The sequence below is a fragment of the Cordyceps javanica genome, chromosome 3 (genome assembly GCF_051103115.1).
Source record: "Cordyceps javanica chromosome 3, complete sequence".
NCBI lineage: Eukaryota > Fungi > Ascomycota > Sordariomycetes > Hypocreales > Cordycipitaceae > Cordyceps > Cordyceps javanica.
The window spans coordinates 3,967,376-3,982,886 of record NC_139297.1 but is presented as its reverse complement, the minus strand read 5'-3'; the positions used below and the strand labels follow the sequence as shown (position 1 = coordinate 3,982,886).

The following is a 15,511-nucleotide window of genomic DNA, read 5'->3' as shown; positions in this document are numbered from 1 at the left end:
GAGGCGGAGACGAGATAGAGAGGTGGGGGGTGCAAGGAGAGACCGGATGCTGCACTACACCACCCCATGCCAGTATACCGGAGGCGATTTTCGTTCGGCAGCGGGCTAAATACTAGCGCCCGCAGTACAGGCACATACATCGACTGGCCAAAAAAGAAAAATTTGACCGGACTGACAAGTCGTGGTTCATCCCCAACTTGAACGGTCAAGACCAGTTGTAAGAGCAGCACAAACAGAATAGCTGGACGAGGCTGGCCCCCAATGATTCTCGGGAAATAGCGGTCTCTTCTGTGTGGAAGACCCTCAAGCTGGACAAAAATAGCGTTTGAGATTCCGTAAAATGTGTTGGTGGTTGTCAAATGAGGACCACCCAAGCATGACAGGGAAACCGTTGCGACGTAAACTCGTATTGGTGCTGTCTGGCTGACGATGACGAGGGCCTATCCAGAAAGTTTCTCATCGCTCCAGCAGGTGAGGTCAGGTGCTTCGCAGGTAATCCGTACGGAGTACAAAAATGGAATAGACCCAGGCCGGCAGCTCATTCGAAAGGATACACATGCGCCTCTGTAGCATCTCATTTGCTGTGTTGGCAGCTCAGGCAAAACAGTCGCCGTTGCTATTGGAAGGGCAGATGGCACAATGCAACACCCCCACCCACGGATATACATTAGCATGATCAGTAATGTGCTAACGCGTAGTAAAGTCGGCGGTTGGAGGCCAACCAGTAGACAAAAGCTGGCTCTGGAGGTTGCAATAATTAGCCTGGTGTGAGTGGGCGGCTACCAGGATTGACTACCTTGTCTCCTCTCCAGAGGGTCCACCCTCCTCCTGTCCAGGCCCTCTCAACTTGTCAACCTCGAGTTAATAACCGGTGTTAGTCTATTGCTGGGTGTTGCTTGACGTGCCTTGTTGCTTGCTTGACCAGCTTGCAGGACAGCTTTGCTAACCATGTTGGAAGAGACCGGAGACCACGTGCCCAGCCCCCGAGCACGGAGAGTTTGACTGCTTTCATGTCACGCCACTGACTGACTACTGAGTACCGAGTCTTGAAGACGAACTGTGTGAGGTCTTGCAGAGCCCACACTTGCTTGCAGATGAGTCTTGTCGAAGTCTTCGAGCGAGTATAGTGGATCAAGGCAAAGTGTCTGGTTACTGGCGTGTGTTCCGGCTTCCGCGACCTTGGGCCGTCTGACCCTGGGCTACGCTTTGTTCCTGGTGCATGCATGCAGGTGAACAAGGCTGCAAAAAGGATACGCAAAGGAAGAACCCGCCCAGATCGGTGTTGCCTGCAGTAGCTTGCCTGGTCAGGGCGCACGCAAGCCATCAATTATACCCATGGGAGGTGATATGAGAAAGGCCATAAGGTAGCTACTCGCATGACGAGTACTCAAGGTTGCGGTCGCTCTTGGACGAATCGTCTGAGAGGCTGAGACCGTGTTGACAGGGTCCTGGGTGCTAGTGGAAGCCGCAGCACACAGCGGGCGCAGCCGTCATATAAGTATCTGCTCAGAAACAAAAGTCACAAACCATTTGGAGTTTTGTATGGTAAACAGAGACTCGATTCTTATGCTTGCGGACACAGGGCACGTCGTGTCTACTTGGTAGATAGGCGAACATGACGGACACTGGATGCCATGTCAACTTTGGCAGGCACACAAGTTTTTCGATGATGCGGCAGCTGTTATGCCGGATGATAAGTGAAATGAGGTTTGGATCAGAGTTTCGGCTGTAAGGCTAACGGGTGGGTAGAAAATTTTTCGTTGCCAGAGACAGCCCCCATGCTCGCAAGAGAAAGGGACTTTGTACGGATTAGGCAGCAAGTGCAAGTCCGAGGACAATGGATAAAGTAGATCTCATCGAGAGCTGGTTGAAAAGCGGGTTGCCAGGCCGATGGGGGGCAACGTTATCGGCAGCTGTTCTCTCCCCTTTCGCCTTGCACATATACTGGCGCATGGAAGATACGACAACATTAGTAAATAGTTTAAGGAAGAACATTTGAATGCCTTGAAATGACCTGACCATTCGTGAGACCGTAGCCTTGGGAAGTGTATCAAAGCCAGCAGTGGCTTTCTTGTAACCTACTGACTACTTAGGGAGGCCTGGGTACACCCCAAACGTGCTCCTTGCTGTCGTGGTACTAGCAGGGTACACCGCATGATGTACCTTGCTTGGCCTTGCGGACATGCGTCTGGGCCTGTAATTACTTGCTCCAGACTGCCCCATGGGCAGCCTCCGTGCGCAGGTCGCCATGGCCTGGGGCAGATACGACGTGCATCCGTCCCACAAGCTGGCCGGATATCTTCCCGTTGGCTGCAGCCCTCAAAGCGGTGCGCCATGGTGGGAGGCATAGAGGGTCCTGATGCGCGGCTGCAATAACCGTTTTGGGGCTAAAAGCCAAGCAAGGAATAATAAAGGCATGTCAGAGCAGGCACACCGTCTCCCACACAGTGAGTGAGGCAGTGGCACGGGGTTGAAGCATGCTGCCTCTTTCTTCTTCCTCATCTTTTCCGTCGATTCTATTATTCATGCTCATCATCGTCGGTGGCGTTGCAGGGGCCAGACAGGTTTCGGAACGAGGCGGGTGTTGAGAGTCGAGACATGTGTTGGGCCCGTCCTGAAGTGAGGGGGTGCGTGATGGGCAAGCCCGGAGAGCGGCGAGCGGGACGGCTCGTAGCAACACTTGACCGGGAAGGACGTAGGTTCGGCTTGGGCCGCCAAGTCTTTAGACTTTCTTGTCGCCACCCACAAGTTACAACCACGATGGTGGTGTAGCCACAATTGGCCCCGAGAGCAGCCGGTGGCTGAGGCAAGTGAAGCAAACAGGGTGGAGATTGACAAAGCTGAAGTCGACTGCAACACACCTCTTGACTGGCGGGGGGAGCGCAAATTCCATGTCAAATGGATGACTTGCGCGCGGTGTGTATGGTACATAAGGAGGAGAAGGTTGGATTGACGATTTGTCGCAACAGGACGGGGAAGAGAAGGAGCAAGCCGATGAGGCGTCGAGGCGTATTGGCGTGTACAAGCTGGCGTTTGCATTGCATGAGATATTCATTACTCTGGGCTGGCAGCTGCCAGTCACCCCACCTTTCGACTGCCAGTTGCCAGCCGAGAAGACGAGCGATGTTACTGGGGATTGTTAACAGTCTTGACCTGGTTTTGGTGCCAGCACAGTGACGGGCATCCTGGCTGGCAATGTGTACTTACGGATTCCGGATTAGCTGGCTTACAATTAATATCAGGCATTAAGGTAATCTGTGATGGATCAGCGCTCACTACTCACTGCTCACACATACGGATTACTTGGGCCTGCTATTTCAAGCCTCATACCCACCCGGGCCCTTCCTTCCCGTTCATCCTCTTTTCCCTCTCCTCAAGCCTCTCAGCGTCCTGCCACAATAGCCCAATCGTGATCCGATGGCCAGCCACCTCATCCAAAATTCGACCTTTACCGTTATAAACATCTCCTGGCTCTGAAGACGGCTTCGCATTGTTCCCGGCTTGGTACAGCCGTCTCGTTATACCCTACCCTCCTGCAGCGAGAGTCCAGGTGACTCAGCAACCCAGCCAAGCTCAGCCCAACCCGCTTCGACGACGTACCAGGACAAGGCCTCGCCTACGTTGACTCTCAAGGGCTTTCGCCGCCGGCAAAGCAAGACCCAGAGCTAATTTTCCGGTCCTACGCTCCGATTCTGTACCCCCCCCCCTTTAACGCAGCGGTGCTAAGTATCCCATCTGTCAAACAGTCTGTGCTCTCGCCCGTGCTCGCAAACTACATTCCGAAATTTGACATCGAAATCTCAAGCCCAGTAAAGCCTCGCGTCCCCAAGCTCAATGTCTCGGCTAGAGCCTACAGTCGAACTGCATGCCATCCAAGCCGCGACTCAACCGACGCACTGCAGAAATGAAAAAAAGAAATGAAAAGAAAGAAAAAAAGCGCCATGCGCAAGCTACTACGCCCATCATCCCCTTCCACTCCCTAACCCAACAGTGTGACCAGTCTCGACGCCTTCTGCTCATCCTGGCTTCACCCCCCTCCATGAGCTATCAACAAAGCCACTCACCCAAAGAGCCATTATGAGCACAGACTGACGCGCACCACAACCACCTCGAAACCTCGTGTAACCCACGAAATGAGCAGCTACAATTTATTACTCGGAGCTGACTTGCCCCCACCTTCAGGAGCAATGCCTCACCAATGAAGTACAGAGTACGGAGTACAGATTACATGATTGAGCTTTTCATCCCGGCTTCACTGTTGTAAGACACTCTTCGGTTGCGAAGACTTGTATTCACTTCTTCCGAACCTCCCATGCCAACAGCACTGCATGCAAGAGAGCGGAAGCCTTCCGGCCAGCTTCACTTCCACGATGCGTCTTTTTAGAGGCCGAAAACCAGTACAACGGCCATGTACTAATAGTTAGCCTTCCGGCCAAGTCTCTTCCTCAAACTCGAAATGGGCCTGGAACTCTCCACGATAAGCGCCCATACCAAGCCCAAGCCAGCCTCTCGACAGCCTTCGACCTGCCCCCTGCAACTACACTACACCCTCTCTGGTGTTAGTGCCTTGCTGTGTATCTCGAGGCATCCACACTCATCTCCTATTCGGTACCGGCATCCAACAAAAGTTCCGTTGCTGGCCTAGCCGGCCTCGGCGGCCACTGCTTGAGCGAGGCCCTGCAAGCTGCCCAACCATCCACTCCCTGTCAACGTTCGGTTTCGGCGGTGTCAACAGCTTTGTCACTGAATTTCTACTTATAGTTTTGAGCACTGGATCTTGTCAATCAATGCAGTACAGAAGGTTGCCAACGAGATGACGGCAAGGAAGCAACACTCGAGCCATAAGTGACACCCCCCTTCCATCACGAAAGCGTACTGGTAGGAATTGTTGTACAAGCGTTTATTGTCACATCGTACTCAAATGCCGTGGTGTGGCTGTATGATCCAAGATTCTCACAGACTGCTCCTTGTCCGGCACACACGCGAGTCAGTGTACAGAGTAGTAGCAATCGCGCTGTCGAGCTGCCAGCCTCGGATGGGTGGCAATCTGATATAGAACTATCAAGAAGTAGCTTCCCGCATGGAAGCGAGGATGAGTACCTCTTGCCTGGCAGTATAAATTCACAGTTACCTCGGTATCTGCCAATAACACCATTCATATGCCAGACCACCACGACTGAGAACATGCTGGCGGTATTCTGGGCAAATAATGCATGGCATACCCAACTGAGAAGAAAACGGAGCTGAGGGCGCAAGGTTCCAGCATTACAAGTGTTTGAGCCTGGTGTCTAAGACCATCATCTCCAATCCCTCGACCTTGGTGTGCTGGAAGGGAACATGCTTCTGTGCAAGTGAGCGGCTCATCACATCCCTCCAGTCTCGCCAAGAGTATGACGAGTTTCCAAACTCAACGGGCATCGATTATTCCCTGCCCTTCGTCATCGCGGACACCAAGCGCTCTCCGCAGGGGGTGTGTACCAGTAGACGTGGAAAATCTTCGCGGTGGTTCCAATTACGCGACCGCTTTCCCCTTTCACTTTGATCGTCGACTCCCGCTACCGGACAGCTGGGAGGTCAAGCCCGAGAGTGGGGTGATGTACGCTACTGAGTAGCATGACGATGTATTCGAGCCGGGAATTCCGGCAAGTGAAGAATACACGCGCATATAGGCATACCGCAAACCGCGAAACTCCGTGGCACAGCGGAGATTTTCCGGCTTCTCGAGGCTGGTGAAAACAGAAGATACTTCGTCAATGTCGTTGTAGGCATCGTAGTGGTAAGGGGAGCCCGGCCAGCACCCTTACACAGGAGGCTGATGTATGCTTACAAGCCTTCGCCTAACACATCATCATCATCGTCATCAACGTCATGCCTTCAGCAAAAGGAGGTCGGCGAACATGCAGATCACCTCGGCAGACTCAACTATCAAGCAGGCGCAAGGTATTGCTTGGTGAATGAATCGCGGCGTTGGTGGCAGCATTGGCGAGGAAAATCGACGGCCTTCGGCCATATCATCGAGCTGGCCCGTGACCTCTGTCATGCTACCCTACTCAGTACCGATCATGTCAATCAAAGAACCTAGACTGACTGCTAAAAAAAGGGCTCGCCCCTTGCTTGTCCTTTCAAGGGACCTCATTAGTCTACCGTGCCCATCTGCCGCAAGGCAAGCTTTATTCGTGCTCGCCGCGGCGGCCCCAATTAGTCCACATTAATCTCGAAGTGTAGAGATTTCCACTAACGGAAGCTGACCCTTTGCCGCTAGCTCGGGGCGGTCCCCGACCTGGTGGCCGACTGGCCACCTGTAGGATGATACGAGGTGGAGGAGCGCAAACGGCAGTGAGTGATGGAGATGCCCCGGGTGCCTGCAGTCCGTGCCCAAGGGGTCTTTTCTTTAAAGGAAAAAAAAAACATGTGGACGTGAGCCTAACTTTCTTCTCGGCAACTAGCCAACCTCTCCGGTTTGGTCTGCAGGAGAGACATTCTAAAAATCGGGGCGTAGCTAACAATTAGCTTTTTCTGATATCTATATCTCATATGCCAAAAAGTCATTCAGTCGAGTAATCTTCACGGCAATTCTAATACCATACATCCCTGCTTGAAAAAACAAAACAATGCTCCACCGTTTCCCCGAGACCATGCCAACAAGGAAATATCACGAAGAAGGCAAACTTTTACGCCACACGTCCATGTCTCGGCTCTCAGTAAATTCCTTCTCCTTGTGTCTCGTCTGCGGGGTCCGCAACTCACGGCTAGTCAGGAACCACGGGTTGCAGTCGTTTCTCCATTGAAGCCAGTGAAGTCGTGTCGAAACCAACGTCCCTCGCGAATAGAGCTGATCTCCCAGGCTGCCCCAAGTAGGAAACCCTGAATGCCATCATCCTGAGAGTAAAACTCTTGCCTTGGCATAATACCTGTGTCCCCCCTACTCACTTGTGAAGCCTGTGACAACGGTAATATCCGTCGTTGTTGCGCAAGGATCTGCTCAAACAACAATGGCGACTCAGGAACATGTGTTCGCCGGAGAAAGCTCTTCCGGTGGAGCGGATGCTCTGTCGGCCACCAGGTCTTTCTTCTCCCCCTTACCCGCTGAATCCCTGATGAAACCGAATCATCGTTTAACAATCGTCACTGCCGAGTTTCCATTAGCCATATACCATTAAACAATATCCATATGCCGACCCCCCAGCACGCAGGTGTCGTAACATCGGTTCGACTTACCGACATCCTCGTCTTCCAGCTCATGGCCCAGACCAACTCTCTGAGGCTGGTGCTTGACCGATTTGCCGTAGACAATGGCCGTCTTAAACACCTCAGTAATACTTCGATGGATGGCATTACACTAGATTTACACCCGGGTTGGTTAGCAAACGGTGGTCATTTTTATTGAAGAGTTCGGACAACGTACGAAATCCTCGACAGTGGATTTGTTGGCTCTCAGTACAACAGGAGCGCTGTAGTCTGGTTGTTTTCCCTTTGGCTTGGTGTAGACGCGCTTGAGGTTGAGCTTCTCCCACATGGATTCCATGAGTTCGTCAATGTTCCAGCCGTGCTCGGAGCTGATGGGTACCGAGTTGGGGATTCGGTACAGCAAGTCCAACTCTTCGATACTGATTGCGTCGATCTTGTTTAGACAGTAAACAACGGGGATATAGCTAAAGAGCGGGTGGTCAGCACTATCCTTCGCCGCATTTCCCTAGAGGAAAATTTCGTTCTTGCCTTCTGGAACGAGCTTCCAAAATATCAATTAGGTCATCAACTGTAGCGTCACAGCGGATGGTGATATCGGCCGAGTTGATTCTGTATTCGCTCATAACAGCTTTGATTTCGTCGTGATCAATGTGTGTCAGTGGTACTGTGCTCGTAATGTTGAGGCCACCCTTGTCCTTTTTCTTGAAGGTAATATTCGGCGGAGATTTGTTGATACGTATACCAAAGCCTTCCAATTCGGCCTCAATGACGCGCTTGTCAGTCAATGGCTTATTGACATCGAGGACGATAAAGATTAAGTGGCAGGTCTTGGCGACAGCGATGACTTGACGACCTCTACCACGACCGTCCTTGGCACCTTCAATAATACCGGGCAGATCAATAATTTGTAGAGGAGCACCTGTTCCAAATTAGTACATCCTGCGATCTTCTCCCCTTGGCAGAGTAAAGCGAGGAAAATACCATTGTACATGACCTGACCGGGGACAGAGGTCAGGGTTGTGAATTCGTATGCAGCAGCCTCCGAGTGCTGGCCAGTCAGTCGACTCATCAGTGTGCTCTTTCCAACAGACGGAAAGCCAATAAAGCCGATACTCGCAACACCTGTTCTGGCAACATCGAAACCAGCACCACCTCCGCCACCTCCTCCAGTGGGGGTTAGCAGCTCGCGCTTCAGCTTGGCCAATTTAGCTTTTAATTGACCCAAATGGTAGGCAGTGGCCTTATTCTTCTGGGTCCTGGCCATCTGTATCGTAAGAAAATGAGTTGTCAGTCTCGTGCTTGTAAAGTTGGTCGAGGGTGGCGGGAAGTTCGACGAGCCCAAGAACACGGGCCAGATATAGTGGCGCGTTTCGTTCATACAAGTCGTCGGGAAAGTGTCGAGAATTAAGTAAACGTACTTCGGCCTCAACCTCTTTTATCTGTATCATACGCTCATTAGCAAAGTAATCATTCTGTATTAAGTCCCAGCAAGCCCTACCTTATCCAGAGTCGTCGACATGATGGGCAACGTTTCGCAGGTTTGCAGCCGTTGGGAACAAATGAGCTGGGCTCTCGGTCTGAAATGGCGTCTTCTCCCACAATACTATCGTAGTGTCTCAGACTATTTTGTCTCGACTCCAAGAACGAATCGCAATGAGTCGGGATGATTGTCAAACTGCGCTGAGATTCTTTGGTGACTTTGGTGGGGTGAATTTTTTTGGTGCGGCGGCCAATGATGTCAGGCCAGGGCCGCATCCCACCTAGCTTAGTCAGGATTCCGGGTCAAGAGTTATCACCAGTATGATACAGACTCTTTAAATTGAGATTATCTTGGTCTGTTTTAATATGTACAAAGAACGCCGGTGAAAGTAACCTGCTTTACCCGCATCCCAATCAAGTCATCTACCTCATACTCCGTATCATCGTACAGGAACGTCATCGAGCATGTACACATCAGACATAAAACGGACAGTGCGGGCAGAAACACATCAATCAAGACAAAAAAAAATCAAGACAAAAGCTTGTGGAATGACAACTTGATGGTAAAAAAAAACTGGTACCCCGTTCGGTGGCGCGTCACAGCATGAGAGCTCAAATCAAAGCCCCGAATCATCATACCAACAACCCTTTGTATCCTTAGGAGGAAAGAAACACCCAATGGAGCGTGCCCAACACGCAACAGCCCAGAAACCAAGAATCGCCTGTACGCGAAAGCTATGTAACAAGAAGAATAATGAAAGAAAACGATAGAGGTATAAGGTAGAGAAGCAGAATCACGCAGATCTGCCGCGCAGAGAGAGCCAGATATCCAACAGGGCAATTTTGGGGCCTTTAGTGGGAGCCACCATTAACAGTAACACCGGAAGCCTCGAGGCGGCTGTGTCCATGGCCATTAGTACCATTGAGAAGCTTAGTCTCCATCGCGGAGGCATGGACACCATTTCGCAAAGTTGGGCTGTGTTGTCCTTTGATGAGGTGCTCCAATCCTTGCTCCGAGCATAGCTTCTCATACTCCGGGTCGTCTGGAAATACTTGAACTAGACCACGGCGCGGTACTCGCTTTTCTGGGAATGGTGTGCTGCTAATTAAATGTTTTGTCGGGGTGTCTTCGCGCATAAATGTCCCACCGAGGTAGTATTTGTGACGGGGGGCGAAACCATGGAAACGATCGGCATCAGGGTCTTGTTTCCATTTCTGCGGTGCCTTCCAACCAACAGCCTGAGCCTCGCTCTCGAGAAGCTCACGATACTCAACCGCGAGCGTAACATTACGAAGGTGAGACATATTGGAGACCGTGTAAAGTAGCTCGGACAGCTTAACGAAGAACATTTTTGTGGCGGCGAAGCGCTCCCAAGCAGCTTGCTTCAGTTTTTGTTTGGTCTGGAAGCTCATGGTAGCGGGGTCCTCGCCATTATAATAATCCGGTAACTGTTGGCCAATGTCCCAGAACTTTTCGGATAATAATGAGTACAGCTCCCACTCAGTTCGCCAAAGAGTGAGTTTTGCCAGGTGGGAGACTGGTTCGCGCTCCCAAGCCGTATAACGAGAGAGATCAAGGTCCTTTTCACCAAGCAGCAGGGCAACGTGTGTGTTGAGGACCCATTGCTCGCGACCTTCTGCTGTACCCGTTGCTGTGGGGCGAATAGTGTCGTAGCGGACCCCGGACATAAATCGAAACTTCTCTGCCACGCTGGATAGCTTAGGGTTCGGACATAGCTGAAGCCAGCGCAACAACGGCGGCAGCTTATCCAATCGAATGCGTTCTTCTTCTTCGCGCATCTTTCTGGCTTCTGCCTCGCGGGCGGCACGTTTACGCTCGACCTCTTCGCGGTGACGGCGCTCACGCTCTTTGCGTTCCTCCTCTTCTTGTTGTCTTTTTGCTTCTTCGGCCTCCCGTTGCAGCTGCTCTCGATGCAGACGTTCCTCTTCTTCACGCTGTTTTCTCTCTTCTTCCTCTTCTTCCTTCTTCTTCCTCTCTTCTTCTTCCTTCCTCTTCCTCTCTTCTTCTTCTTTTCTCTTCCTCTCTTCTTCTTCCTTTCTCCTTCTCTCTTCTTCTTCCTTTCTCCTTCTCTCTTCTTCTTCCTTCTTTTTTCTCTCTTCTTCGCGAAGTCGTGCTACTTCAGCCTCGCGCCGCAGACACTCTTCTTCCTTGGCCTTCTTCTCTTCCTCTTCGCGACGCCGAGCTTCCTCTTCTTCAAGTCGCTTCTTCTCTCGTTGCGCAGCCTCTTCTTCCTCCTTCTTGTCAGCCTCTACCTCGTCTTCCTTCTCAGCACTAGGTTCCTTGAATGGCGCCTCTATCATGGCGATGTCGACATCCTCAGATTTGATCTTAACCTTATCAGAAGAAATTGAGCGATCGGAATCCCGCCGCCCCGGTTCTTTGGATTTTTTGTCGTTGACGGAGTCATCATCGCTTCCGCCTTTACCACTGTTCTTCCTCGTCTTGTCTTCCAGTGCTGAGCGCTTGCTCTTTTTCTCTGGTGCGTCGGTTTCTAAACGTCGGCGTTTCGCAAGATTTCCGGCCTCGTCTTTATCCACTTCTGCAGAGCGATCAGGTGTCGTGCTCTTGCGATGCCTCTTAGCTGTCGAATCGCTCTCCCGGGAAGGATCCCGCTTCAGAGCCTTGGTTCTGTCATGATATTTCTCTGATAGTTTCTGCTTATCGGCAGTTTCATCATTGCGAGACGCTTTTGGGCTTGTTGAATCCTTCCCTGAAGGAGTTCGGCCCTTCTTTTCTCTCTCGCCACGCAATTCACCTTTAGAAATGAGCTTTCGGCGCGGTTTGACGGATTCACCATCAGATGAAGCAGCTGCGGTGTCTGATTCTACACGTTTTGCCTTCGTTGATTTGTGCTGGATCGTCGGTGATGCTTCACGATCGGCAACTTGCACAGACAATAGTTTCTCTTCCTTGCGAGGCCGACCAGGACCTCGCTTAGGGGCTTCCTCCTCGCCATGGTTTGAAAAAGACTCAGATCGTCTCTTGCTCCCTGAGCCGTCCAATTTGGATCCAGTTTTGCGTTTGATCTCAGCTTCGCCTGACGGGCTCTGCAAGCTTTTACGTTCGCGTTTAGCATCCGCACGAGCTTCATCTCGCTTAGCACGCTTCTCCTCACGTTCGCGCTCTTTTCGACCGGGAGATTTGCCAGGAGCACCGTCCTTGTGCGTCCGTTTGTATTCGTCATATGCAGCTCGAAGAATATCTTCTTCTTCTTTGCAATTCGGGCCCTGGCGGCGTCGAGCGATTTCGTAGTACGTCTCACCCTTGAATCTTCTTGTCGGATCGAAGCCTTGCTGCCCAAGTAATAACCGAACGACCTTGATATTTTCCTGGCCAATTGCTGCAAGTATAGGGGTCGCGAACTCGGCTGCGAGACTAGCAACAGGGCCAGGGTCGGCATTGGCGCCTCCCAGGCCAAGCAACAGCTGAATAACTAGATCGTGGCCACCCCGGGCAGCGGCGACCATGGACTCAGGATCATCAAGTCCTTCCTTTACTTGCAAGATGCGGGCAACGGTCTCCTCATCACCACGGCCGGCGGCTTGTCGAAGTGTTTTGTCGTCCAGGGGCATATAGAGTAAGTCATTTCGGGTTTTCGTGGCTCGTCCAGTTGTGCTGCGTCTTCCGCTTGGCGCAGCTGGTGATCGGCGTGGGCTGTCCGGCGCGTGCGAATCACGAGTATCAAATTCGTGGTGCGAGTGGCGGTCTTCTGAAGTTCGCATCCTATCCCCAGCTTTCTTCTTTGCGGCAATCAGAAGCGCCCGAATCTCGTCCGCATGATCGGTTTCCTCTGTCACTCGGTCGATTGGCTCTTCTCCGTTCACGTTGGCTTTGCGGGGGTTGACACCAGCATCCAGGAGGAGCTGAACAACCTCCACATGGCCATTGTCCACAGCATCGAGTAATGGTGTGTCTTTGTCATAATTGACACAATCCATATTGCATCCTGCCTCGATCAAGAGTTTGACGATATCTTCACAACCATTAATTGCTGCAATCTGGAGAGGAGTGTTGCCAGCATAGTCGGCTACATTCAAGTCTTCAGGTCGTTCCTCCAGACGCTGTTTTACACCATCGTATTCGCCCCTGGCACAAGCACGTGCAAGCAGCGTCTGACCGTGTGCATCTAAATGCTTCTTGTGGGGCCCAACTTTGGCTGGGGACATGTGCGATTCCGAGTTGGAAGGAGTAACAAGGCTCCTTAGTTTGGTGCTGCGGGGATGAGGACTGCCGCTGGCGGATGAATCATCAGAGTGATATTCGGTAGACTGTAGCGGCGGTGGTAATCGCTTCTTTTTCTGGCCGAGGCCGTTGGATGGGGGTAGTTGAGTAGAGGTGCTCCGACGGTGGTTTCTGGGAGGAGGGGAGCGTGACTGCGTTCTCGCCTCCCGTTGAGACCTTGAGGAGACTCGAGCATCGCGGGAATTGCGGCCCGCTTCGACGCTGACGGATGTGGTGCGCTGGCGTCTAGCCTTGCGCCCATCAACCTCGTCGTCGGATTCGACTTTGGGAGCTTTGCGTTTTTGAGAAGTCATTCTGTCACCGGATTTGGCTTTGTCTCTAACGGATGATTTGGACGGCTTATTGGTGTATTCGTCCGAGTCGGATTCGGAGAGGGGGGCTATATCGGAGCGTGACTGCTGCCGGCGGTGCTGCAGACGTCGGTGCGTTTGGGTTGGCGAGTTCGGTACAGAGCTCAGTCCACTAGAGCCACCCCGATCCTTTCTGCGAGAATGACTTTCCTTATCGGCCTGCCTCGAGCCTGCGGAGACGGAGAGGCGTTTTCTTTTGGGAGGGTCGCCAGCCCGAGCGCTGATGCTATCGCCGTCGGGCCTTTGGGGCTTGCTGGCGGCTTTTGATTTAGACGTATCAACGTCGCTTTCGCTCCTGTCTTCTTGCCTCACCTTGCGGGCTTTCGAGGGTGAGTGGCCATCTTTGCCCGGAAGCACGATGGTCTCAGCGTCCGAGTCACGGTCATTGGCGCCATCGTCAGCTCGGTCGGCCGAGGCGGAAACAGCGCCGGGCTTCGCCTTGGTTTCCGTAGGCAGGCTTTCGGTCTTGAGACCTAGCGACGATGCGTTTTTGGCGTCGACCTGGGAGCCCCTACGCCGTTGAGGGGAAGCAGCCGAGGGCCGCGCTTGGTCGGCCTCGGCGGCATTCTGCGCATCCATGTCATTTAATTATGCGATTGAACGACATGTACCAGCATCATGGGAATGGTAGTGAGGCGGGAGGCGGCGCTGTTGCGATGAAGTCGCTCCCCAGTCCGAAGTAGCAGAAAAGCTAGTCGGGCAAGGCCAGCCAGCCCCTAAGTCACAGAGAGGCTCAGACTTGGTGGCGTAGCAAGGAGCGAGGTTGCGAGGGAGAAAATGGTCGAATAATTTGATAGAAATAAAACTTGCGAATACAGGCAAAATAACGGTACAGTATAGGGACGCTTGAAGTGGACGCGCAGGGATTTTAGAGGCTCGAGTTTGTTATGGTGATGAGAAGTGGGCGTTTGTTGGCGATGGTGAAATTCAAGATTTGCCGGCCAGTCTGAGCAGTGGCAGTGGCGGTAGAGGTGCCTACCTACACCTTGGCTGAGCGCAACGCAAGCATGGAAGGTGGCAGGCACCTAAGGTACCTATCTGGTACTAAGGTACCAAGGTAAGTACATTTATGTACCAAGCTAAACAACAGTGGAGCCGTGCTCTTTATTTTCCAGTGGCAATGCAGCGGAAGGCAGCGACAAGAGACGCTGGACTTCTGGAGCAAGTCAGGCCGGGGGCGGCTTTGCGGCGCGAAAGATTAGGGCCCACAAGGATGTACCAAAACAGGGCCGCCAGCCACACAGCCTAGATGGACCGGATGCCATTCGAGGCCGCTACCCAGCTTGCCGGCTAAACGCAAACGAGACCTCGCCTAGTTTGCGGAATTTGCGTGCTACATTCGTTTTGGTGTTTAGAACTTGGCCAGCTACTACCTGCCCATTATTGCTGTGATGCAAGGCTCACCCCATCAAGCCGTGGAAGGGTGCCAAGGTGTCAGTGCAAGAAGTCCAGGATCGCCATCTTATGATTGGCTATATATGTGGGGAGCATTCCGGCGGGGCAGAGGCATCCCCCAGCCGCAATTTTTTTTCCCTCGCTCTTAGCCGTCGCCTCAAGAGTACTTCGTACGTCGCCGTCAATGCGACTCTCTCCCGGCAGTGCCTACTTATAACTACGAGTCATTACCAATCACTCAGAATAATCCTGAGACGCTCGCTAACCGGTTGAGAAGTAGAGAAAGAGACTGCCAATTGCGAAAAGCGGTCTCGCTGCTGGGTCGCGATGCACCCGGCAGATTGCTGGCTACATGTTCACACACCGTCTGCCTCACAGTTTCTGTTTGCAGGCGGGGGTGGGCGGCGGAGAGGAGGAGGCTGCGCACGCGCCGCCGCGTTGCTCCCAACACAGTCGCCTCGTCAAAGTCTGCTCCTGCAACATCATCACTCGTTTCTACTCGCTCATCAACACGAGCTCATCAACGGGCGCTGCATCCCATCTGAGCCGAGTACACATTCCGCGCGTTGTTGTTTTATTGAACCACCTTTTTTTGTTGTCCCACTCGTCGAATGCGACCCTGACAATTGGTATCAACGATCGATGACGCCGAGGAGCTCAGTGATTTGTTGCTCACAGACAGATACAATGATGCGACGCCGCAATTCTCCTGTCTTTTCCTCTGTTGCGCTTTTATTCTATGGGCAGCGACCTAGCTTGTAGTCGTGCATTTGGCCATTACCCAAGTTCACTGCATAGTATGCCATTCGCCCGCCGTTGGTATCGGTGCCTCGGC

General features: G+C 52.4%; 2 protein-coding genes across 2 annotated transcripts; both read right to left on the bottom strand.

Annotated features, from left to right (window-relative positions):
* Nucleotides 1–7,108: 7,108 nt before the first annotated feature.
* On the bottom strand, nucleotides 7,109–8,707 carry V2A60_005382 (GTP-binding protein RBG1; the record flags this gene model as incomplete). The annotated part of the gene is made up of 7 exons (XM_083256694.1): nucleotides 7,109–7,128; nucleotides 7,219–7,339; nucleotides 7,406–7,652; nucleotides 7,717–8,107; nucleotides 8,170–8,452; nucleotides 8,607–8,627; nucleotides 8,687–8,707. 7 exons carry the CDS (start codon nucleotides 8,705–8,707, stop codon nucleotides 7,109–7,111), a joined length of 1,104 nt encoding a protein of 367 aa, XP_083112820.1.
* Nucleotides 8,708–9,519: 812 nt separating this feature from the next.
* V2A60_005381 (ankyrin repeat domain-containing protein) lies at nucleotides 9,520–13,860 on the bottom strand (the record flags this gene model as incomplete). Its single annotated transcript, XM_083256693.1, has 2 exons — nucleotides 9,520–10,590; nucleotides 10,807–13,860. The coding sequence occupies 2 exons, from the start codon at nucleotides 13,858–13,860 to the stop codon at nucleotides 9,520–9,522; spliced, it is 4,125 nt and encodes a 1,374-aa protein (XP_083112819.1).
* Between the last annotated feature and the right edge of the window lie 1,651 nt (nucleotides 13,861–15,511).